We start from the raw sequence: 25990 nt of genomic DNA, 5'->3' as shown, positions 1-25990 counted from the left end.
CTATCCTACACTAACATAGTTTTCACCTGAGTAAACTGAAGCAGAGCGTTCTATATGCGAAACATCTGCGGATGAAAAGAAATTGCAGCAAAGGAATAACATTGCAGGAAGCCCAAATGCAAATACAAGAAAGATTTGACGAAAGAGGTTATAGCTCCCAAGTATTGAAACAAGCCAAGTGCAAGGATGAAGGAATTACCAGAGATGCATTGTTGTTCTCGAAAAGGGAGGACAATAAGAAAGTAAGGATTGAAAATATCAGAAAGAACAAAGATAAGAATGAATTGCGAATAATTACTGGATTCAATGCCTATCGTGCGAAGGTGAGATAAATAATGACAAAGCATTGGCTCTTAGTGATGAGTGATTCAACACTAGGAAAAGAAGTATCCCGCAAACCCCTACTTACTTTCAGATGTGCCAAATCAATGCGCCAAGAACTAGTTGTGAGTAGTCTTGAAGTGATGGAACCTGATGTGTGGTTGAAAGCTAGCCGGGGGTTCCTGAAATGTCATAGGTGTAAAGCTTCCAAACATGATCTTAATGTAAGAGAGGTTCATTCACCACTATTGAAAACCCCATGGAGGATACATAACTCCTATAATTGTAGGAGTGACCATGTTGTATATATCCTGCAATGTTCCGGCCCCAAACTCTATGTAGGGAGCACCATACACATGGTACATGTGAGCAATTGAAAGCATTTAAGGGCAGTGAAGAATTGTGATAAGAGTTATCCTGTTGCGAGGCATATGAATGAGGTACAGGAGGTAAATTTGAATGAATTGGTTTATTTTGTCATTCACTCATTCCCCAAGAACTGAAGAGGTGGAAACCAAGAACTTAGGTTAAGGCAATTAGAATTGACATACATTGTGATGCTTAACACGAAAATACCGCATGGTTTGAATTCCGATGAAGAATTGTTTGTACATATTTAGAAAAGATTCCTCTCTGGAACCAATCAGAAGTTAACAGGAGCACTGGATTGCATTTTTACATATTTGAGAATTACGTTTTGATAATAGTTCATCATCACAGTCACTAAGCACTTTAGGAGAAAGGGAAACATGGGGAATCTGTGCATGTGTATATGAAATAGGCCTTGTTTGCTTTATGGAGTGGTATAGAAGAGAATATCTAAGATAGAGGATCATACTGCATGAGGTAGGGGACTCACTAGCGATACACCTGCACCAAACTGATAGATTTGACACCAAATTAAATCTCCGAGAGTTGACTACATTATTGAGTTGAATTCGATTGGAATGTTAGGTATGACCCAGGCACTAGCCGCTGATTTCCATTTCTCATTTCACATGAGGCTATATATATTTTTACTTAGATGGAATATCCTTTTTAACTAGCATCAAATTTTAGCTACAGAATGGCCGTGTAGAACTTTTGCCTAGCACTTTGAATGAATTTTGCGGCTTTGGTGAGGATTATCCTGGCATTAGCCTTTGATATTCATCATCTTTATTTATAGGATCATATGAATTTATTAATATAAAGAAAATAATATCTATTTTTCCTTGAGTTAACTTGTTACCAATAGTAGAGCCACTTAGATATTTTTGCACAGCACCAGCATTTTGAAACTCATTTCCGACACACTGTAATTTACAGGTGTAGCGAATTAGTATGTTGTACAGCAAGGGCACTTTACACCAAATGTTTTATATGACTTGGGAGAAACATCATATGGTAATACAATTTGCAATGAAAAAGGTGTAGAAAAATAATTAGAAAAATAAATAGAAACCTGTTATACAGAATATGAAAATGAGAAAGATAAGTGCAAAAAAGGACAAGGCAGTAAGAACTGCGTAACGTGTTAGACCACAGCTGGTGCCTGTTTTTGAAGGAAAGACTGGTGTTGGTATATATATATATATATATATATATATATATATATATATATATATATATATATATATATATATATATATATATATATATATATATATATATATATATATATATATATATATATATATATATATATATATATAAATATATATATATAAATATATATAAATATATATAAATAATCTACTGCCGGTCGCCAGTAGATAGTTATAGTTAGGACCGTGTTTCCATAGGAAATCTGAAAATTCTATTTTGAATAACTTTGGCGCCGGCTGACGAATCCTCGCGAGTTTTTCAAAACAGGTGGGGCGCTCTGCTCAGCTTCTACCCTGAAAGTCTCGGGGTGATTAGTCAAGCGGGGGCCGAGAAAAAAGGGGGGTCCCAAAACGCGTTTTCCCCATGAATTTTTCCATAGGACCTTTAGTCGAAGGTACAGCCCGAACGGCTGAACAGAATTACGTGAAATTTGGCAGAGAGGTAGCCATAAGGTCAAGGAAGTGCCTTTTGAAGGTCTCGTGTAAATCTGTTCAGTATTTCCTGAGAAAATAGCATTTAAAACCATATCAATATCTATACGCGCGCACCGGACGCGCACTGTGCGCGCACCATGCCGTGCGCGAGCGCAATTCTGATTGGTTGTTAGATGTCCGTAAACATTCGAATCGGTCGAAATCAGGAAGTGGCAGCCGCCATTTTGTCTCTCGCAGCCTGAGGCAGTGAAAAACAAATGTGGAGAACGTGAAAAAGGGGCAGGGTGGACAGTTCCTAACCCCCTAGCCTTTGTCAGGGGGTCACTGAAGGACCCCCAAGGGTGAAAAAAACATTTATTTTTTTGACGAAAAAGCGCGGGGTGCGCGCAAGGAGCACGCACGGTGCGCGCATGGCACGCACAACGCTTCGTGGGCGCTCGGTGCCCGAAGCGCACCGAGTGCCCACAGCGCGCGCACGGGGCGCGCACGGTGAAAAACCTGAAAAAAAAATATTAATAAATACATAACTTAGCATTTAAAAACCCGTACAAATTCACTTAAAAAACCATAGGTTTCACACACGTTATAGTTAGGAATTAGCATTTAAAAAACCTTGCAAATTCACTTAAAAAACCATAGGTTTCACACATGTTATAGTTAGCTGGACATTTCCCTCGTAAAAAACCAATGAAATTCCCCCGTTATAGTTAGTGCAGGCAACTATAACTCACGCGACCGCAATCCTCTGCTTATGACGTCAGATATTACATCTCTGATTACATATGTGTCTTTCTGAAAAATAAATATTTGTAATATATGTATAGCTAAAGATTAATGGAAGAAGACATGGGTAAATAGGTGTCTAAATACAGTGATGTAATATCTGACGTCATCAGCAGAGGATTGCGGTCGCGTGAGTTATAGTTGCCTGCACTAACTATAATGGGGGAATTTCATTGGTTTTTTACGAGGGAAATGTCCAGCTAACTATAACATGTGTGAAACCTATGGTTTTTTAAGTGAATGTATATATATATATATATATATATATATATATATATATTATCTACTGGCGGTCGCCAGTAGATAGTTATAGTTACAACCTAGTTTCCATAGGAAATCTCAAAATTCTATTTTGAATAACTTTGGCGCCGGTTGACGAATCCTCGCGAAATTTTCAAAACTAATGGGGCGCTCCGTTCAGCTCCTACCCTGAAAGTCTCGGGGTGATTCGTCAAGCAGGGGCCGAGAAAAAAGGGGGGTCCCAAAACGCGTTTTCCCCATGCATTTTTCCATAGGACCTTTAGACACAGCTACAGCCCGAACGGCTGACCAGAATTACTTGAAATTTGGCAGAGAGGTAGTCCTCAGGTCAGGAAAGTGCCTTTTGCAGGTCTGGTGTCAATCTGTTCAGTAGTTCCTGAGAAAATCAAAAGTAAAATCATATATATATATGTGGGCGGAGCCTAACCACACATCTCATCCTGAGATCTGATTGGCTGTCAGCACTTCATCCAAGAAGTGTTGGCAGCCATCTTGGGACCAATATACATGATAGCACCTCATTAAAAAGCATTGCAGTTAATAGAAGGTTTTAAGACTTTAGTTACATTATAAATCATTTGTTGATGGTACCATACTCATTTTAGGAATTGTGGTATGTTCTAAGGTGATTTCACCATGTGAAAAAGCCTTCTGCTGGGATATCATGATTGAGAGAAAAATATTTTCTCATGCTTTTCCCACAGAGGTTTGGAAGGTGATCTATAAGCTAAACTGAGAGCTTATTTTCTGTAAATTCACATTATCTTTCTCAGTCATGTGAGAATGAAGTCTGACATTCTCAGTAAAACATGTACATCCAACAAGGGCAGAGACTGTCAGTTGATTCCTTTGTGTTCTACTGCAGCTTCCCAGAGTGTTCCAAAGAACAACTAGAGCGCTAACAGTCCTACTTATGATAAACGTATGGCACACCTGAAGCCATCTTGCTTGGATTAAAGTGGTAACTCTTAAAACATTTAATTTAAAAAGGAACAAAATGAGGGGGTTCATTTTTCCATAAAAAGTATGATTAGTGCTGCAGAAAGAAAAATTAGGGCACATTTTGAGTGACTTCTCAAATCCTCTTCTATTTCATTAAAAAATTCTGACATGCAGACTGAAACATGCACTTTCAATACCAGCAGCAGTTTTCCCTGGTGAGCAATAGCTTTACTACAGTGATCTAATGAGCAAAAAGAGTGCTAACATTCTGAATTTATGGCAAATGTGTGACACATCTGAATGCCTTCTTGATGGAATCAAAGTAAAAAACTGAAAGCATTTCCTACTGAGGAGACTGCAGTACATGAGGAAATTAGGAAACTTCATAACAAATAAATCTCCCAAAATGGCCACCGGAGACAAAAGAGCCCAAATGTAGCCCAAAATCACCCAGATGTAGCCCAAATATAGCCCAATGACAGAAGTGTGCAAAACACTTATTATTTTGTGTTTTTGCAGTGTTATATAGTGCAGACTTGTCAGGTATTGGAGTGCTTTACATGAGCATTGGTTACATCACACAAGAACAAATTCATTTTGGTTGTAGACATAGGGAGACTAAGTGATTTGACCAGAATCACAGAATGTCGAGCTGAAGCAGAAACTCCAACCTGGTTCCCCAGTTGCAAAGTCTGCAGTTCTGGAAGTAACACCACATCCTCTCCCCTAAGTGCAACATTTAATCAAGTGGTCAACTGGATAAAAAAACATAAAGATAACAAATAATTTAAAAGTGCTTTGTCGCTATTTGAAAACTCAGAAAATATGTCCTTATTTTAGTCTTTTAGAGCACTAACCATAATTTTGATGCCAATAAGACCCTCTCATATATGTAATTTCTAAAGGAAATGCTCTAGGTACTACAGTTTTGATTACATCAAGATGACGTCAGGCGTTCCACACTTTTGTAATAAATATAGAATGTTAGCAATCTAGTTGTTCATTAGGATACTGTTGAGAGGCAGAGGCCAGGGGCACGGACTCTGAAAATTGAGGGTGCCAAGGCAACAATTTAACCACACTGAGCAGGCAGGAAGGGCTGTGGCAGCACAACAGACTATGGAGGGCAGTGGAAAGGGGGACAGGGGCCAAAAACCAACAATACAGGACTTGCAAGAGAGGCTGTGGCAATGTAATAGACCATTGTGGGCAGAAGGAAGAGGCAATGGTAGTACAACCATACATGCCAACAGACCCGATTCAGCCAGGAAACGTCCAATGTTTTTAAGCTCAAATGGGCTTTATTTGATCTGTTTCCTGTCTACAATCTCCTCTTTTTCAATGTAACTCAAAGGGGAAAATCAATACCCCAGTTTTTTTTTCAAAATCTCCCTCTTACCAAGTTCAAAATGTTCGCAAGTATGGTACATTGGATCATGGAAGGAAATGGGGTAGGGACATGGACTTGGATAACAGAGGACAGGAGGGACATGGAGAGGTGCACCAAACTGACCCTGCAGGGCAGGCATCAGGGTTTGCAGCAGCACAATACACCACACAGGGCATGCGGGACGGGAGTGCAGCACAACAATCCATAGAAAGCAAGAAGGAGGGGACAGGACCATGCACATGGACAACAGAGAACAGAGGGGCAAGAGGCAATGGTAGCTAGCTGACCATAATGGACAGACAGGAGAGAAAGCTGCAGCATAACAGACCATAAAGGGCAGGAGGGGCGGATCAGGGGCATTACAATGGAACAGACAAGCCAGGAGGGAGGGAGTAGGGGTCTGCACATGTAAATAGAGGGCTGGGGGCAAGGGGGCAGGGCAGGAGCAGCAAGATAGCCATGGAGGTCAGGCAGGATAGGCACTAGAAGCAAGAAACACCATGAAGAGCAACGGTGAGACTGTGATGGCATACACACAGACCATGGAGGGAAGGTGGGAGGGGGTCAGGGGCAGCTAACTGACCACACAGGGAAGGTGGGAGGGGCCATGGCAGCACAGAAGACCATGCATGACAATGGCTATGATGGGCAAGAAGGAGGGTGCAGGGGCATGCACAAAGGACGATGGAGGATAAAAGGGAGGGTCAGGACCTGTGCACAGACAAGAAAGTTCAGGGGAAGGGGCCTCACAACAGACAGCACGGGGCAGGCAGGAGGAGCAGTTGCAGCACAACAGACAAGGGAGGGCAGAAGGGTGTGGCAGTACAATGGACCATGTAGGACAGGAGGAAGAGGATAGGGGCATGGCATGTGGACAGGCAGGGTGGAGGTGGCAGGGACAGGTTACAGTCATCTGACAATGCTAGGCAGGTGGGAGGGGAGTGGCAGCTCAACAGAACACTCAGAGTAGATAGGAGTGGCAGGTCCATGGAACATGGTGGGCAAAAAGGATGGAGCAGGGGCATGCACAAAGACATCGGAGGGCAGGGGGAAGGAGAATAGGGGCAGCAAGCTAAGCACAGAATTTAAGCAGGAGGTCAATGATGGGGCATAGAATTGGGCAATGGAGGGCAGGAGGAGTGGACTGGTACATCATACTAAATTGAGGGCAGTGGCAGCACATCAGACCATGCATGGCAGGAGGGAGGAGGCTAATCCATGGATTCACACAACAGAGGATAGGGAGGAGGGGGATGGGGCAGCAAGCTAACTGTTCAGAGAAGGCGGGTATTAGGAACTTTATTGTTTTTAAAACATTGTGTCTGTGCGAACTACTTAAAATATGAACAAGTATGCAGCATAATCTCACTTTTATTCAGGAAGAAGAAGACGTTTGTGACTGTGACTCCGGGCTCACTTGGCAGAAACACCCCCTGACCCTCCACCCCCTATCGCAAAATATAATGCCCGTGAAAAGGGTAGGTGAACACAGTGTTATATGGAACATAGTCCTGAGAGCACGATTGAAAATGAAAACTAGATATAGTGTATGGTATAAACTATGCACCAAAAAGTGTGATATAAGATGAACCGGGCGTGAAATATAATATGCAATACATTGTGCGCAATGACAGATTCATTGGAGAGCGCGAGATAGCACAGGCACTAGCGCGTGCTATGCGATATGCGCCTTGGAGTGTAATATGCACAGAGCAGTGTTGTGTAACCTAACTAGTCTCTAAAGTTGTAATATAAAATATGTGCTGGGGAGTGTAACGTTGCATATGCACTGTGACAAAGATATGAATCCCAGATTGTAATATGTATGGCATAGCACTGTGCGTTATAACATAGGCATCGAGGAAGGCACGTTAGATGGGGCAATATAACCCGTGCGAAGACAAGTGTGGCATGACATATTCACGGGGTGGTGTTACAGTGCACATGGGCTAGAGAGTGTCATAGCATATGCACTAGCTAGTGGAATACAACACAGAGGTGTGTGGCACTCAGCAGGCAATGGTGGGTGTAACACAGCATTGGGCTCTGCCAGGAGCGCGCTGTGACTCTCAAGTGATGTTCGTCCCCTTTCCAGAGAGTAAAATAAAAAGTATTACACATCCGGCAGTGGATGTGTGTTTTATTAACCGTGAGGGGGGTTTCTTGCATAGTTTTGGTCGAATTTTTGTCGAATCCCCTTTGAATGGCCGGCCGTTCCGCAGGGGTAGGGTTAACGCGATAATCCAACTGCAAAACCACAGCAGTGTTGGCGGAGACCGGTACCATTATGGCCCGGCACGGATTGAACGAGGGTTAAGCATTGCTTACCCAGGTTGACACCAAGGTACCAACCACCCCTACACATTTTTTAGGGTGCTGTAATGGTGGCCGCTCCTTAACTATTCGCTTTGGGTGACCACCACCAAAAAATGTGGAGGTAGTATATCACTAGGTCCTGAGGAATTGCCATCAACCTTGATAAACAGGTAAGAAACATGTCGACCTCTTTTTAGCGTATCACTACACAACATTGAAGTGACGATACGCGCCATTCTCATTTTAATTAGGGAAGTAACCATACTCATTAAAAATTTTTTTTTCTTGAATTGGATTATTTTTCCCTATTTTAACGCACACAACACCTTCACGTATACTGACACTAGGACTCTCACTTGCACTTCACCCTTCGGCTCTGGAAAAAAGATCTCCGAGAAGTAGGCCCCTCAATGGGTGCCTGATCGGGCATTGCAGCGCCGGCCCGAGTAGGAGCAGACCCGATGATGAAGCAAGACACCTACTTGTCAGGTGTGTGAGGGTCCTATTCCAATAAGGAGATCACTCTCCGAATTTTCATTGGTTTCAACCACACAGTTAGCATTTTTCCTTTTTTGTTTTCCGATAGGAACTTCATACTCAGTGTTTGAATATAGTCTTCTGGGCATGTATGCTGGACCTGATCATAAAAGCCCTTCCTTGACTTCCCCTCTTCTTTTTGATTTAATTCACCCACCCATAACAAGGCTTCAGAGCGCCCTTTTTTTCGACTCACAGCGACATAATTGTTTTATATAGCAATATAAGCACTTTGTACTTTTTTCTCTGTTTGACAGAGACCAACCCAGCTTGGTGTTTGTGGCAGTAGGTACTGAGATCCTTGCGACTAAGGAGGTAGAATACTGTTAGATGACTGCGAAGCATGGGACTAGAGAGGAAAAATACTGTTATGGTGGTAAAATTAATCACTATATGGGAGAGGAGTGCTGCAGGTTCCAACCTGGAAGGTCATGAAAAGGTGTATTATGCAGCTATTTAAGAGTTGGTAATGGCAGTAGCCATGTAGAATGACTCAAGTTGCATGGGTAAGTTAAACTGTAGATAGAGGGTCTTGGCAGTTGGGAGGTTGGCATGTTGTGAGGCAGAGAGTTAGTGGGTGAAGGCAGGATCTTGAGAGTGATGGGCTTTCAGCAATATAGAGTGTCACAATTTTTACACCCATGAACATGATGTAGTAGAGCACCATTAAGTGCCGAACTGCTGTGAGAAAGTGAGAGATTTTTAACTGAATGTAGGATATAAACAAGTAAATTCAATGAGCATGGAATGTTTTGTGGAAAAAAAGAAAGGAGGGGGCTTCGGCACAAACCAATAGGAACAGCTTCTAATATAGGTAGGGCGTGGACAGTGATGAGCCCAGGATACGGGTCGAGTGGCTGGAGAGATTAGAGGAGACCCAGTCTGAGTGATCTATTGTGTTGTGTTTGAGTTGATAGGATTGTTGAGTAGTTAGTTGCCTTTGGAGACTACAGGATGCTGGAGGAAGAGTAGCAGGGGTAGTTTGAAAGGGCTTTCTTTGGTGGTAATATTGGCTGAAATGTTGGATTCAAAATCATTGGTTGTGACATCAGGCAAAGTAGTGATTGTGCAATAGAAGCAGAGGAGGGAAATTTGGCACACTGTAAGCAACCCTGCCAAGTATCGAGCATCGTGGGTTACACTGACCTATTTTAATGCCTCACCATCACATCTTCGCATTGATATTTTAAGGCACACATTACAATAACTCCTCTGTGCACTGCTGGTGGTGCTTTGTGCAGTGCTCACTCAGGAGGTCACTATAAGCATGATGAGGTCTGCAGCAGATTCCAGGGGCCACAGGCATTCTATCAGAGAGCAGGGCCTGAAGCCAAGGAGTGGTGCCTGTGGTTGCTAAGAATACCGCAGTCATCAGCCTGGGCCTGGCCTGTTTTCTTCATTGGTAAGGTGACACATCCTCCTCGTGGCATCTGAACCCCTAGTGGGCAGCACTGTAGAGACACTCCAGCCTGACAGAGACAGACAGACTCTCTCCACTAGAACAAGTGTGACTGCAGCATGGCAATGACACTTGTCTTCATGTAACTTCTTTAGTGCAATGCACCTGTCCTTCGAGTGAGGGCAGTAGATTGGGGGTCAACTCATCAACCGTCTGCAGGCAGTGGCACCTCAATGCTTCAGGTGAATAGAGTGGGTTTCAGGGGGAGACAACATTTGTGCACTACGCAAAGAATAAACTGAATCAAGTCAAGTCAAGTCAAATAGCTTTATTTCGATAACAAGTATCATCAAAGCATCAGACAATCCTTCAGTATATAAAAGGAGAAAGTACAGTCTATTAGAATAAAACTTACATAATAAAACATGACAATACATGAGTGAAAAATAATCAGGATATAAAAATATTTCATCATTACTGCAATATTTCTTTTTTTAGATACAAAAGCAATAAAACCATGATTAAAAGTGAGACTATTTGTTGTTCTATATACAAGTGGCAGTGCATAGCAAAAAATCCAAATTACGTTGGTCCTCCTCTTAGGCTCAGCTGTGTTACTCATGGGACTTGTGAGGTAAAATTAGGTCGCCCTTCGTATGGCTCTATGCCTGATTATCCAGGCACAGCCTAGAAACTTGGCGACTCCACAAACAAAGAGGGCTCTCGCATTAGATTTTAATATACGTAGGGCAACACGATGATGGAGAGTACCTAGTTGTTTGCAGATTGGCTCAAGCCATCTAGACCTTGCATTTACGTACCCTGGGCAAGCAAACATAAGATGAGCGACACTCTCTTTCGGTGCCCCACAGCAAGGGCATTCTTCAGTGGTCTCTGATTTGGGGGGCACCACTTTGCGGTGAATTCATGGACTGGAAGTGAGCCAAATCTAAATTGGGTATAGAGTGCCCTGTCTCTTGGGATCTGAATTATGTCCAAATATGGTTCAAGGCTTCTAGATTGTTTGTGCTGGAAGAATTCTTCTGTAAGCCTTCCCATATTTGGATTATTAAAATACCTGGCATCTATCCAGTCCCAATAGATGTGTTTGAGCTCTGCCTTGCTTGGGGGATTTTGGGAGTCCCAGGATTCCTGGAGACCAAGAGTTGTCATTAATGCCTTAACGTTGGAAATCCATTTGACCCCCAGGTTGGTGTCTAAACTCATTACTTCTGCGAATGCTTTTGCATAATTTGAGAGTTCGGGGGTACGCCTAAGGGGGGGCCAAAAAAGCAATGGGTGGGGTTTAGCCATGTCGCCAAAAGAGCGCCTGCCCTTGTCGTATGTCAAGGGAATTAGGGGGACACCCCGGGGTAGCGTGATCAGATCTCTTAAAACCTTATGTTCTGACCTGCTGATCTCTTCTACATTATCAAAGCCCCAAAGCTCGGCTCCGTAAAGAGCCAAGCTAACTGCCTTTGCACCATATACAGCAAGTGCTCGGGCGACTGGACTGCTTAATGATGAGCAATGTTCTTTGCTCAGTGCCCCGACAGCGCGTTTGTGATTCAGAAGCATTTTATCGAGGTGGGGTCTCCACTGCATTTTTTCCGAGAGTCGTATCCCAAGGTAGTCAAAGGTACTGACTCTCTCCAAGTGTGTCCCATCTAGGGTGATGTTATTTCTGAACGATTTGTGGGGATTGAATGTCATACATTTTGTCTTGGATGTATTTATGACCAGCCCCCTGGAGTTACAAAAAAAGTTGAAATCTGTTCAGAAATTTTTGCTGGCCAACTGGAGTTTTGGAGATCAACAATGTGTCATCCGCAAACAGGAGAGTTGGTAACTTGTTTCCCGCCAGGGCCGGGGCATCTGCTGGTGTTTCTTGCAGAAAGCTGACCACCCCGTTTACGTATAGGGAGAACAGGGTGGGTGCCAATACGCAGCCCTGGCGTACTCCCCTGTTTACTGGGATCTTTTCTTTGAGCTGACCTTGGGGCCCCCATCTCACCTGTGCATAGTTGCCCTCGTGGAGCCGTATTAACAGGTTGAGAATTAGTGGAGGGATGCCCATGTCTCCCAGTGTTTCCCATAACCTTTTCCTGGGGACCAGATCGAAGGCAGTCTTTAAGTCAATCAGTCAATTAATCAATCATAATATTTATAAAGCGCACTACATACCCGAGAGGGTCTCAAGGCGCTGGGGGAGGGGTGGTGCTGCTACTGCTCAAAGAGCCAGGTCTTGTGAAGTCTTCTGAAGGTGAGTAGGTCCTGGGTTTGCCGCAGGTGGGTAGGGAGAGTGTTCCAGGTCTTGGCGGCGAGGAAGGAGAAGGATCTTCCGCCGGCGGTCATTCGTTGGATGCGAGGGACAGCGGCGAGGGTGAGGCTGGCGGAGCGGAGTTGGCGGGTTGGGGTGTAGAAGTTGAGTCGGTCGTTGAGGTAGGCTGGGCCGGTGTTGTGGAGGGCTTTGTGTGCGTGGGTGAGCAGCTTGAAGGTGACCTTCTTTACGACGTGGAGCCAGTGAAGGTCTCTCAGGTGGGGGGGTGATGTGGCTGCGGCGAGGGACTTTGAGGATCAGTCGGGCGGAGGCGTTTTGAATGCGTTGCAGTCGTCACAGGTGTTTGGCCGGGATCCCTGCATAGAGTGTGTTGCCGTAGTCCAGCCTGCTGTTGACGAGGGCCTGGGTCACCGTTCTCTAGTTTCGGTGGGGATCCACTTGTAGATCCTGCGGAGCATGCAAAGGGTTTGGAAGCAGGAGGAGGAGACGGCGTTGACCTGTTTTGACATTGAGAGGGAGGATTCGAAGATGATACCCAGGTTGCGTGCGTGGTCGGTGGGTGTTGGTGCTGTTCCTAGCCACCAGGAGTCATCCCAGGCTGAGGGGGTGGATCCGAGGATGAGGACCTCCGACTTGTCCGAGTTCAGCTTCAGTTGGCTGGTCCTCATCCATTCTGCAACGGCCTTCATTCCCTTGTGGAGGTTGGTTTTGGCGGTGTGTGGGTCCTTGGTGAGGGAGAGAATCAGCTGGGTGTCGTCTGCGTAGGAGATGATGTTGATATCGTGCATGTAGATGTTGAACAGCATAGGGCTGAGGGAAGATCCCTGGGGTACGCCGCAGATGATGTCGGTGGCTTCGGAGCAGAAGGGTGGGAGACGGACGCTCTGGGTTCTGCCGGAGAGCAAAGATGTGGTCCAGTCCAGGGCCTTCTCTTGGATTCCGGCTTCTTGGAGGCGTGTCTTTAGTGTGCGGTGGCAGACTGTGTCGAAGGCGGCTGATAGGCCCAGGAGGATGAGGGCAGATGTTTCGCCGCTGTCCAGGTGGGCCCTTATGTCGTCTGTGGCGGTGATGAGGGCTGTCTCTGTGCTGTGGTTTCTTCTGAATCCGGACTGGGATGGGTCCAGGATGTTGTAGATTTCGTGGTGTCGGGTCAGTTGTGTGTTGACGATTTTCTCGATGACCTTTGCCGGGAACGGGAGCAGGGAGATGGGTCAGAAGTTCTTGAGATCCTTAGGGTCCGCCTTGGACTTCTTGAGGAGGGCGTTGATTTCGGTGTGCTTCCAGCTTTTCAGAAAGGTGGCTGTCTCAAAGGAGATGTTGATCACTTTCCGAAGTTGGGGTGCGATGGTTGCATCGGCTTTGTTGAATATGTGGTGAGGGCAGGGGTCTGTCGGTGATCCTGAGTGGATGGAGTTCATGGTCTTGCGGGTTTCGTCGTCGTTGACCTTGGTCCAGGAGGTCAAGCTGTTGATGCGGGTGGGATTTGCTGGTTCAGCGGGATCTGGTGTTGTCGGAGTTGTCGTTGTGTTGAAGCTGTCGTGGATGTCGGTGATTTTGCGGTGGAAGAAAGTGGCCAGCGCGTCGCAGAGTTCCTGTGAGGGCGGGATGTCGTTGGCGTTAGCGCTGGGGTTGGAGAGTTCTTTCACGATACTGAAGAGCTCTTTGCTATTGTGTGCGTTGTTGACCAGGCGGGTTTTGAAGGCAGATCTCTTGGCACACCTAATGAGGTGGTGGTGTCTGCGGGTGGCGTCTTTGTGGGCTGCGTGGCTGGCCGGTGTTTGTTCGTGGGACCACCTCTTCTGTAGTCTCCTGCAGGTGCGTTTGGAGGTCTGGAGTTCTTCGGTGAACCAGGTGGCTTTGTTGCTGGTGCGGCTGTTGGAGGGTTTCTTGAGCGGGGCAAAGGTGTTGGCGCAGTCGTCGATCCACTGCCTGAGGTTGCAGGCGTCGTCGTCTGTATCAGTGGGTTCGGTGGGTGGGTTCAGGTTGAGGGTGACTTTGCTCCAGCAGCGCCGGGGCAGCTGTTGGGCGTGGTGGTGCATTGTGGTTTTGTTGTAGGTGAAGTGGACACAACGGTGATCGGTCTAGTGGAGTTCGGTGGTGTGGATGAAGGAGACGTGGTTGCTTGTGGAGAAGATGGGGTCAAGTGTGTGGCCGGCGACGTGGGTGGGATCGGTGACGAGCTGTCTGAAGCAGAGGTTGGCGAGGTTGTCGATCACGGTGATGGCGTTGACGTCGTTGTTGTTCTCAAGGTGGAAGTTCAGATCCCCGAGGAGAATGTAGTCCGTGGAGGCGAGAGCCTGGATGCTGACAAGCTCTGCGATGTCATCACTGAACCCTGGCCGGGGTCCGGGGGGTCTGTAGACGAGGGTTCCTCTAAGGGTGGTGTTGGGGTCGATGTGGATCAGGAAGTGCAAGTGTTCGGCGGTGCTGAGGGTGTCGTCTGAGTGTGTGGAGACCTTGAGGGTGGATTTGTAGACGATGGCTATTCCTCCTCCAGTTTCGTTGGTGCGGTCTCTGCCAGCGATCTTGTAGCCGTCCGGGATGGCAATAGCTACGTTTGGAGCCGATGCATCGTTCCACCAGGTCTCGGTCAGGATGGCGACGTCTGGGACGGTGGTGTCGAGCATGTCACACAGCTCGACGGCGTGTTTGCGTGCAGAGCAGGTGTTGAGGAGTATGCAGCGGAGGTGGTTGGGTCCTGTCCTTGGTGGTTTGGTGGCTCTGTCGCAGGTGAAGCTGCAGGTGCGGCAGGAGAAGGGTCCGTGAGTGCGTTTCGGGGCGGCCTGGATGCAGCTGTGGTCTCGGCCGGTGTTGATTGCGTGGAGGGTGCTGGCGTCGTATCGAGGTCTGGCGATGTGGCGTGTGCAGGGTCCAGGGGTTCTGGCGCTTTGCGCGGTCCAGGCACGGACGGGCTTGCCTCTGGTGCGCCAGCGGCGCGGCCGCCATAAGTAGGGAGGTGGGAGGGAGGAGCGGCTGGGAGGTGGGTTGGAGCAGCGAATGGGAGTGGGGGGCGGGGCCGCAGGGGAGGCAGCGGCGGGAGTAGGCGAGGGAACAGAAGGCAAGGGGGCGGGGCCGCAGGGGAGGCAGCAGCGGGAGAAGGGACGGCGAAAATCGGGTCAGGGGAGAAGGGCAGTGAATGGAAAAAAAACAATACAGTAGCAAGGCAGACAATAAATACAAGTACAGTTATACGAAATACAAGTACAGTTATACCACACAGTCAGAGTAGATACCAGAAGTGAAGACAGCAGCCCAGGGGGGCCTTAAACACACGAACACTCAGCAGCAGCAGGCACGGGAAGCCGGCGCAGTCAGGTGGAGCTGCGCGGCATGCGGAGCGACCTGCCAGACCAGGGTCAAGGGTCGATAAAAGCGAGATAGAGACTGCCCTTGCCGATCACTACCACTTTCCAATAAATCAAGAGGAGCCTAAAAACCTGGTCCAACGTTCCCGTGTTGGCCCGAAATCCCGCCTGGTATTGAGAGAGGATATCTTCTGCCTCAGCCCAAGATTGAATTCTTTGCAATATGACCTTGCCAACTATCTTCTGCATTGCGTCAAACTGATGGGTCTATAGTTGGCAGGCTCTTCTCTGCCTCCCTACTTAAAAATTGGGGTACCTCCGCACCCTTCCAAGATTCCGAAACTGGGCATCCACTAGAGATAGAATTGATAAGGAGCAGGATGTACTCTGGCCAGTTTCGGTGATCTGCGAGGAACAAGTCTCATAATGTCTGGGCTCAAACCTTGATGTTCGGAAATTCTACAATTCAGGGCAATGGTAACCCATACGATCAACCCCCCGAGGGACGACCCTTCCCTGTGGTGGTAGCCGGTGTATGATAACAGCTATAGCCCGATTTATGTAAAGGGACCAGGCTCCACGTTTCCTGGAAAGCGCAGATGTCGTAGCCCTGTATTAGGTCATTCCAGTGGGGCAATGATAATTTGCTGCTAAGGCCGGCAACGTTCCAGTAAATGATTTTTAGCTGTTGGGGAAGGACTGGATCATGAATTATATCTGTATTGGAAGTGTGGACTGGGGCTGGTGACAAAACAAGAGAGTCAGATGCCACTAGGGAGGTGGCCACCTGAGCCTTCTTGGTGGCCATTTGGTAGGGGGTTTGGATGGCGAATTCTGGACTGGCTAGCAATGGTTCAAGATCAAGATAAGGGATTGGGTCGTTTCTAGAGCTGTGGTCAGTAACTAAGGGAGAAGCTTGTAGGACCTGCAGTGACTGGGTCTCGCTTTGCAGTCAATCGAAAGTTTTCAATGAAGTCGGGCCTCTTGGGGCCCTTGATGACTACTTGCCATTTGGTCTTTCTGATAGTGATGCAGTTGGAAATCGCCTAAGCTGTATTGTTGAGGGGCCAGAGGAACAAGTGCGAAACTCCAATATGACAAGATTTTCAGCCAGGTCAGCATTGGTCAGGGTAAGCTCAATGCAGTCCAATGGTTGAGTAAGTGACGTGCATCTCCGAGCCCTGACAATATCCTCTTGAATAAGTGAGCGGCAGCCCCTAACGTGACAAATCCAGTGTATCAATTTGTTAATTAGTGAGTCCTCGTTTTCATAACCACCCGCGAGGTCTAATTTGGGGACATTAACCATAAAAACTGTTTTTGCCTGTGGAAGGGGGGTGGGGTGGGTACTGGAGATTTCCCCTGTTGGGAGTTTGCCGCAGTAGGACGTGTAGCTGTTGGTATGCTTAGTTGGATAGTGTATTGTGTGGGGGCCTGTAAAGGGACTAGGTTCTGAAGATTAGGTTTCTGGTTCACAGCCTGTCCTGGATTGCAAGTTGGTGAAACCTGTTTGTGTGTTATTAGGGGGGTCGCAATGGATCTGTCGCCTGTTGGGCTTCTTCTTTCCGGATGGAGGGGCAGATTCGCTGGGCCTGTGGGCGCTGTTCGAACAAGGGGTGTGAGTACTTGTATGGTGAGTCCCTCGAGGTTAGGAGTTTGACCGTCGTAATGAGCTCTTCAATCTTATCTCTCATGATTCCAATATCCAGCCTAAGAGAACTAACAAGCTGGTGGAGGTCTTGCGATGATGAAATCGCCTCTTTGCTGCTCTCAGTTGGAATTGAGGATGGTGGGAGCATGATCTCGGCCGCAGAGGCATTTGGGATGTCTGCCAAGACTGCAAGCCTATTCATGCAGGGAACAGGGGGTCCAGATTGACTTTCACCAATTCTAGTTGGAAGAATTAGAGTTTGGGTACAAGAGACATGGGGAGGGGGTTCTGTCGTCTGTGCTTCGGTGATCTCCAATGGTATTTTGTTACTGTGTGTCGGTACTCCCTTTCGGGAGTGCTTCCGAAACATTGTAGGGATAGTGGGTGTGTGGAGTGCACAAGCACTTTTGGGTGATGGTTGGGTATTAGAATTAGATGTTAATAATTCTGTATCTAGGGTGTCTTCACTCATGAATAAGGGTGTCTATCCTATCCATCATGCAGTTGTTGGCGGCATGTTTGTGTGTTCTTTGCTTTTTTACCCTTCCTTGCCACCCCATTAGGGCCATTGCTCACCTCCACTCCCTCCATCGATTTTCTTTTGCCCATTTTGTAGCCCCTGTTGGGTTAGTGTGTCACCAAAATACAATAGTCCCCCAGAATGTTTCTACCCACAATACCCAAAGACAAATGTTCGTTTCAGGTCAGCTTTTCCTTCTAAGTCCTAGGGCCCTAAGCAAAGATTACAATGTTAGATTCCTAATGAGGCCCTGTTTCGGTGAGGGTGGACCCTGGTAGAAACAATGTCACATGGCACAGTACCTTGTAAGATTGTAGGTAGGTCTGCGTCCCAGTCCAGAGGTTGGATGAAAGAGAGGTGGCCCTGCCCTGCCTTTTCCTGGCAGGCACGGACAAGGACGGGCCCGCCCTTGGCCCGGGCTTTTCCTGCGTGCGTCCCGCGCCGCGGGGGGAGAGGCTGCGCTTTGTAGCGCGATGGAAGCACCTCCCCCTCACCTGTGGCAGCGGAAGTGGGGAGGGTGTGCCTCGCGTTGCACACTGGGCCTTGTAGTCCCACCAGGGTGGATGGCGGCCCCAGTGACTGCTGCGGGGTGGCTTTTAACACTCGGGATGTGAGATAAAGTGCCCTGGGCTTAGGCTTCCGCCAGGGTGTAATCAGCAGGGAAACAGAGACCAGGAGACTCCCTTCGGTTCAAACGCGTCCTACTGAATCACCTAAATACATTTAAAAGTAGCGATTGTTACTGAGAGGTGTCTGGCGGTTCTGTTCAGTCGCTTTGGTTTGTGATGCTCTGTTTCGTGGGTTTTAAATCAGTTTTCAGGCTTTTTGTAGAGCATCTCGTTACTTAAAAGTGGGTAATTTGTGATATTTGTCTCTTTGCTTGGTTTTATCAGCAATAACGTGTCACTCAAGGTAACAGTAGTAGACTGTCACTCATGCGTACACTAAAATCATGGAAATGTCACACATAGGAATTGTGTAAACTTAGCATCTATGTGAGAGTGGGTTCAGGATGAGCGGCTTAGGGCAAGGCAGTTGGCTGATGTGGCCACATGCAGAACCTTAACTACGGTGTTAAAGCCCACCTTGCATGTGCCCAGATGTTCTGTTGTACAAGGGTGTCGGCCCTGCTCTCCGAGATGGGAATGCTTTTGTGGTTGAAGAGGTGAATGTACCTAAAAAGTAGTAAGAGTAGATGGAAGTTCAGCGTGTGTAGCAAACAACATTGTGTTGATAAGGGTTGTTTGGACGTGGTCTAAATAGCTTGAAATTGATGCAGTATTTGCATTTGAAAACCTGTGGTCAGGATGGGAGCTGAATTAATATTTAGGGGCGTGGCTATAGGGTTTAATTTAGGAGAAGACTAGAACACCATGTCTCATATGATTGGAGTTAAGGGGATACTAAGGGGTAGATGGGTGGCATGAATGGGTTTAGGTAATGTTCAGCTGCTGAACTTTTAGGTTGAGGATTAGGTTTCTGAGGGCCTTGTGGAGCAAGAGGTCTCCAACCGGTCGATCGCGAGCTACCGGTAGCTCGCCGACCCTCTGGGAGTAGCTTGTGACTGCTCTCTAATTTAAAGACTTCATTGTTAGCATTTATTTTGTATACCTTCATTGTCTGTTAGGGCTATCAGCCCTTGCCCGCCCTCACCCAAACCAGCTGCTCAGATTGGCTGAACTGAGCTTAGCTGGGGTTGGGTGGGGCAAAGAACATGACGTTCTTCCTGAAGTCACGCGCCACCTGCCCTTTCCAGGCTGGCACCACACTTCATAATTGCCGTCTCATCCTCCGGAGAAGCTGCGCAGGACTGGTAAGTGTGCCCCTGGCCTGGATTTATAGCAACATAGTTGGTAAAACCCCTGGGCTAAGTGCATGTAATTATAAGCCTTAAGGCCTTTGATTTTAACATCGGCTGCCACTGCGCTTTACATCTGCCTTCAGTAACAAAGCGCGGTGGCAGCCGACCTTAAAATCGAAGGTTCTTGCAGGCACTGAGCTGCTACCACGGCGTAGGCCAATGTTAAAATAAAAAGTGCTTGCCTGCCGTGAACTGCTTTCTCTGACTTCAACACGCTTTAAATTTGCCTTCGTGTGGAAGTCAGTGAAAGCGCCTTAGTGCATGCAAGGCTCTTTGATATTGCCACCGTGCTTAATATCGGACTTCAGCAACAAAGCACAGGGGCAGCCGATGTTAAAATCCAAGGTCTTTTCAGGCACTGGCCAGCTACTACGGTAGCAGGGAATGTTAAAATCCAAGATTCTTGCCAGCACTGAACTGCTTACCCTGACTACTACAGCACGCTTTAAAATCTGCCTTTTACCTGGTAGTCAGTGAAAGCAGCTCAGTGCATGCAAGGGCCTTTGATCTTAACATCGGCTGCCACCGTGCTTTATATTTCTCTTCGGTAATAAAGCGTGGTGGCAGCTGACCTTAAAATCCCAGGTCCTTGCAGGCACTGAGCAGCTACCGCGGTGACAGGCAATGTTAAAGTCAAAGATTCTTGCCTGCACTGAACTGCTTTCACCGACTACAGCACGCTTTAAATTTGCCTTCGTGTTGTAGTCAATAAAAGCAGCTCCGTGCATGCAAGGCCCTTTGATTTTAATATCGGCTGCCACTGTACTTTATTATATCTTCTTTCAATTTTAAAGCTCAGTGTTGGCCGATGTTGAAATCAAAGCACTTTAATGCACTGATCCGCTCCTCCCAAAACAGGCTTCACCTCTCTGTCCTGTCCTGTCACTCCCAGCCTCTTGTCTCCCACACTCTTCCTTTGTGCCAAGGCAGCTCTGCTTGTGTGACACGGAGCTGTGTTTTGGTACACCACAGCTATGCACAACAATTTGATTTGTTGAGTACTTCTATACTAGTGTGCATTTAATACAGGCAGCTTCTGTTTACAATTTTAGTGGCTGAGTCTGAGATGATGCATTTTTTTCTAGCGAGGGATTTTTCTGAGAAAGACTTATTAGTCCTTACGTGATTTTACCCATGCACTTTGATCCCATTGATGTTCTGTCTTTATATGGCTGGGTTTTTGAGGTGTTACTTAGAAGAAAGTTCAATGAAGGACACGATTGCCCCGATTTAGAAACTCATGGCCTATGTAGGAGGAAAGCAGGCTGGTGAGTGCAATAGATATCTGGAGTGTGTGTGCATGCACGAGGTGTAATCAGATTTAACATTTGCTTTAAGCAACAAATTCATGCTCACTTGTTTAGAGCGTTTTCAAAATTTCATGATGTGTAAGTTTGAATAAATTTGATCTGTATATTAGAGTAGTTAATCATGGAACTTTCTGTTTATTGAGGTATGTGCTCAGGGACATTGCCATAAGTTTAATGCTATTATATTATTACTGGAGGTAAAGAGGACTGTGCAGCGAGTGCAAAGCTTAGCAGACTGTCTGTTGCTGAACATTGCAGAACTATGCATTTTCTGAAAATGGACTTTGCAGCGTTAAAGCATGTGTTATAGAACTGGGTGAAGTGCTTTATAATGAAAGTAAGGTTGCCACATTTCCAAATATCTTCCATTTGTTCAAATAGTCCACAAAGGCCCTGACATGAAAGAAAATCATATGTATTAATTACTAACATAACTTTTCTCCCTTTGTTTTACTTTTTTTGATAATGAAGAAAGGGGAAGCCTTCTGTTGCAGCATTTTTATAGCGCTTACTAATGTGTGGCACTGAAGCACTTACCTACATGGTTAGCAAGCTATGGCAAGTGTAGGGTGGGTGGTTCAAAGTGTTTTCTTTGGTTTGTGATCCTATGTGGGAAGTATTTCCTTGTCTTGCCTGATTAACACCAAGATGCAGTTATCGTTATCATGTTATGGGACACAGTGCGTAGCAGTGTGGTCAATGAGGTGTGAGACAGATATATAGTTTATTATGTTATGATTTTCAGTCTGCTTTCAGCTTTGAACAGCTCCATAGGTCTATGTATCTTGTTCAAACCACAGTATGGGCACAAAGAAATTAGGCTTAAAGACAATGAATGAGGGTGTGGGAGGTGTCTCCGAAAAATGTGCGAGTTGCTTGGCCTTTAGTAGCTCACAACGATTTTCACTGATCAGAAGTAGCTCTCACTACAGTAAAGGTTGGAGACCCCTGAATAATATAGTCTTGGTCTTCAAGCAATGCCTGCTACGCTACTGGAGAAAGTTCTATATTGATGTATATGAGGAAGGTCTCGGATTGGGACTAGTGGTGTGAAAGGATGTAAATGTGACGTTAGTACTGTTTACTAATTTACAAGTGTATTTTATGTTTTTCAGTATTGAACTCAATTAAAATGACTGCAGGTTCGATCTCAGTGCCTCAGATTATACCTCTGAGAGTCCCCCCTCCAGGAAAAGCAAAGCATGAAATCGATACAAACACACTGGTTGAAATCAAGTCGGGTAAGAATAATTAACGCAAGTGGTGAATGCAGATTAATAAAAAAATAGGTGTTTCTCTCTAAACATTTTATAGAGTTGTATAAAATACCCTATCGTTGAAACGAAACACACTAAAAAACAAACTCCAACGTGCATAACTTTGGAATGGAGTTAAATGACGCCAGTGCTCATTCGCACCATATTTGTTGATGTTCAAACACAGCTTTTTCTTGTCCGTATTAAATAAGAATTTGGGTCCGGTCAAACAATGGGGGAAACAGATTGTGAAACAATTTAAAGAATAAGACATATATTTAGCTTTTAAATATTTTTATATCTAGTAAAGTTGTTAAAAAGGAATCAAAACTTTATTCAACTCTGTCGCACACTTTGGTTTTCCCCTGCAATATAATTCTAGTGAACCTGAGTAAAACCAAATCCCCCTGAATTATTTAAGAAGTGTTGGCTGCCGGTCGAGAGTTTCTATGCCGTTTTACAGGTGATAAGATGTTAAATCAGTGTGTGAGGTTTGCCTGGGTAGCCTTCTCAGCCTTTGACTGAAGAGAGCAGAGACGCTGGTGCTGCTGGAGGAACGTAGCCATTCAGTGTAGTGTTTTGAGCAGTGACATTTAGTGCTCAGAGTTTTTACATGTGCCACAGTGGTAGAGAGCAGCAAGAAGCAGCATTATGGCACGTGCAGAATTGTAGTAAAATGGGACATTCCTGACGTCATAGCAGTTCAGATTTGCTGTTAGATGATCCGTCCATTTCCTGTCTGCCCTGGCAACTGACTCAGTCTCCGACACAGTGTTCAGCTTTACCATATGATGTTAGTACTGTTGGATTCAGACTTTGTAAACTACCTCATAAATGTGACGGACTTGGAAACTCAAAATCTACTAAAAGGGAAAGATTTTCGGTCATTTCTGACTTTTTTAATAGTTCATGTGGCAAATCCCAAATTGGCAATGCATGTTATCATACCTTGCAACCTGTGACATCTTAAGAACCTGTTCTTGACCAACAGGGAATAGAAGAACTGAAAGCCTTTTACGTTGTTTTTCAAACTATCACTTGCTCAGGCTACACCTGGACTCCATCTGCAGGAAAAGAAAAACACTCCCCAGCTGTCTCTCAGCGATCAGGCCTTCTCCCAATGTCCATATGTTTGCTTGTCAATCAGATCTTCAGCCCTACTGACTTACTGGCAAAAAAGTGGTCAGCTGGATAGTGAAAGGGCTAATCAGCCCATTTCAAAACGGGGGAAAATGTATTTGCTTAATGTCGTATTGTCAAATTTAGGAAAAACATGGTCATTTCACTTAAATCTATCTTTTTGGCGGCACTACCGCAACATTTAAGTTAATATAATTGCTTTATGTTAAAAGTTTCTATCATTCCCTACAGGGCAAACACCTGAAATGTGAAAGACCACGATCTCCACTATTTGCATGAGGGTAAATTATATGTAAGGTTTCCTCAAGTAACTTTATACGAAGGATAAACTCGTATGAGAAAAAAGACCATACCATTATCCATTGAGTGTTTCTAGTGTGAAAGCTGATAGAGCAGTCAGAGCAACCTCCACCTGTTTTGATTGGTTGTCATTCCACAGTGATGTTTTGTATGTGTCGCGCATGAAAAGATCTGTACCGTTGCTCTATTGCTAAATTCCTTCTGAAACACACCGACTCGCCAGCATTTGCACAGTCTGTTCTAAACTTGCAAGTCTGTTCCCTACCCTCTTTTTTAAACATAAGCTTATTTTCAGAAGTACCACACCCATGTCGCTTTTTTCAAGACCAAGGCAATTTTTAAATTTTTAAATGGCTTAAAGATTGACTAAATCTTCTCTGTTCTGTATTTATATAGTTGTGTGTGCACATGTATGATTGCTTGTTTTTTTTCTTTTCTAAAATTTTTGTCTTGCTTAATGTTTGTAAATGAACTATTATTTTCTGAACGTTTTGCAACATCTCATTGCAGCTCATAAAAATCCATTGCCTGTACTAATTCACATAGAATGTAACATTTGTTAAAAACATGTTTTGGGGAGTTAATACAGTGTGTAATACAAGTACAAGTCAATACAGTATACTTGCCTATAAGTAGGTGCAAGTTGAAGCAGTGCTCCACAGTACCTAGCTCCTCCCTAAAAGCGTATTAACAAGAACTCGAAATGTTATGTTTCCGTTCCCTAGTACCTAATTCTGTTAAAAATGATCCTACCTATGATCTTAACTGAAGAGTCAATTAATGTAATTGGCCTGTAACATTTGGGGTCAGTGTAACTGCCTTCCTTTTTTTATTTATTTATTTAAATGTATGCATTGAGATTTTACAAACCAACAAATTCCAACACAAGGCTTGAAAACAGTGCATTGTAGAGTGACATCTATACAGTAAGTAGGAGTAGCATTTCCAGGGGTACGTGACAGCAAAAATCCAGCACTGATCACTACACCTGTAAGACATTACAGTCTATGTTATTTTCACCATAGGGTTGGTTAGGAGGCGGATATAAGCCCCGCCGTTTTGTATATGTAGGACCTTGACGATACACTATATGTTTTGTGGGTGGGCGTCTAGTTAAAGCCTGTTTCGCTTATCTGCTGCTCTACATCAATAGGCCTGTTACCTGGGGAAACCGAATCTGTGTCCTGCGGCATCGTCTGAGCCCCCCCCCCGTTCCTCCCCCACATCCTGCAATGGACGGACCCATGCCAGGAATGGTTCCCAAATGTCTCTCGGTCTAGACGTAGTCGGCATCAGTTCCCAGAACGTCGTTAATTGTGTATGACCAAATATCTTTCAACCAGTCCTTCAATCTGGGGATCCCCCTCCTGCCCCAATGTATGGCTACCCTGCGTTTGGCAAAGAGCAATAGCATGACATGCAATTTCCTGTATTCTGGTGGTGTGTCTTTCACGTATCCAGTAGACCTATGTGCGGCTTGGGCTCTACTGGTACGTTAATTATATCATGATATCATGAATTGTTTGAAAAATCTTAGCCCAGAATTCAGCCAGCCCAGGACAATCCCATGCCATGTGTATGAATGTGGCCGGACTGAAGCCACATCTCCAGCGCCTATCATCTGTCCTAATTTTCATTCTGTTCAGTTGAATAGGTGTTCTGTAGAATCTATGAAGGAATTTAAAATGTATCAACCGTAGTTTATAATTGGGCGATAGAGCAGTGAATTGCCCACAACAAAATGTCCATTGCTTGTCACTGGGGCCGCGTTTTGCATATTGCTATGTAGGCGTGTGACAAGTCTACAAGTAGATGTCGTCTTGATAAGAAGTTCAAGGGCCATCAATGTGGGCGGGGGAACTAGGAATGTTGCGTGTATTTGTTTGCAGGTGGATCGTAACCTGTAGTATAAGAAGAGTGCCGAAAATAGCCCAGCCCTCCCAATCATAGTCGCCGGCGGGGCTCTGAAGTTGCCGTCAGGGTATATGTCGTCAAATGTCTGTATACCCATTTCACAAGCTGTGGATCTGCTGGCTCCCTCTGACATCACCGGCAGCATGGGATTATGCGCTATAGGGATTGAGGGTGTGTATAATATTGGCAATTTAGCTCTGTCACTGAGCTTTTCCCACGCCCATCTCATGGTTTCAACTGTGTCAACACCTTCACGCAGTCGTTGGTATGCCTGGTAAGTCGCCACTTGGAGGGGTACCGGTGCTGCCATGTCCAACTCCACAGCGACGTGTGGTTGGAACGGGATAAGGTGCAACTAGAAATGTAAAAACTGTGCTTGTGCACACCAGGCGTATAATTGAAAATACGGGGCGCCCAGCCCTCCCTGCGTCAGTGGTAGCGTTAACAGTTGCCATGTAATATGCGCCTGACCGCCCGCCCAT

General features: G+C 45.7%; 1 protein-coding gene across 1 annotated transcript in view; it reads left to right on the top strand.

The window, feature by feature from the left end:
* Positions 1–25990, top strand: part of DZANK1 (double zinc ribbon and ankyrin repeat domains 1) — a 1028117-nt gene that overhangs the window by 47562 nt on the left and 954565 nt on the right. Inside the window, exon 2 of the mRNA XM_085611767.1 lies at positions 22014–22139. Within this exon, the coding sequence (XP_085467893.1) occupies positions 22031–22139 (109 nt within the window). The 5' untranslated portion in view covers positions 22014–22030. The remainder of the gene's footprint in view (positions 1–22013; positions 22140–25990) is intronic.

Source organism: Triturus cristatus, chromosome 6 (assembly GCF_964204655.1).
Source record: "Triturus cristatus chromosome 6, aTriCri1.1, whole genome shotgun sequence".
In the NCBI taxonomy this organism is placed as follows: domain Eukaryota; kingdom Metazoa; phylum Chordata; class Amphibia; order Caudata; family Salamandridae; genus Triturus; species Triturus cristatus.
This window is presented reverse-complemented; position numbering and strand designations above follow the sequence as displayed.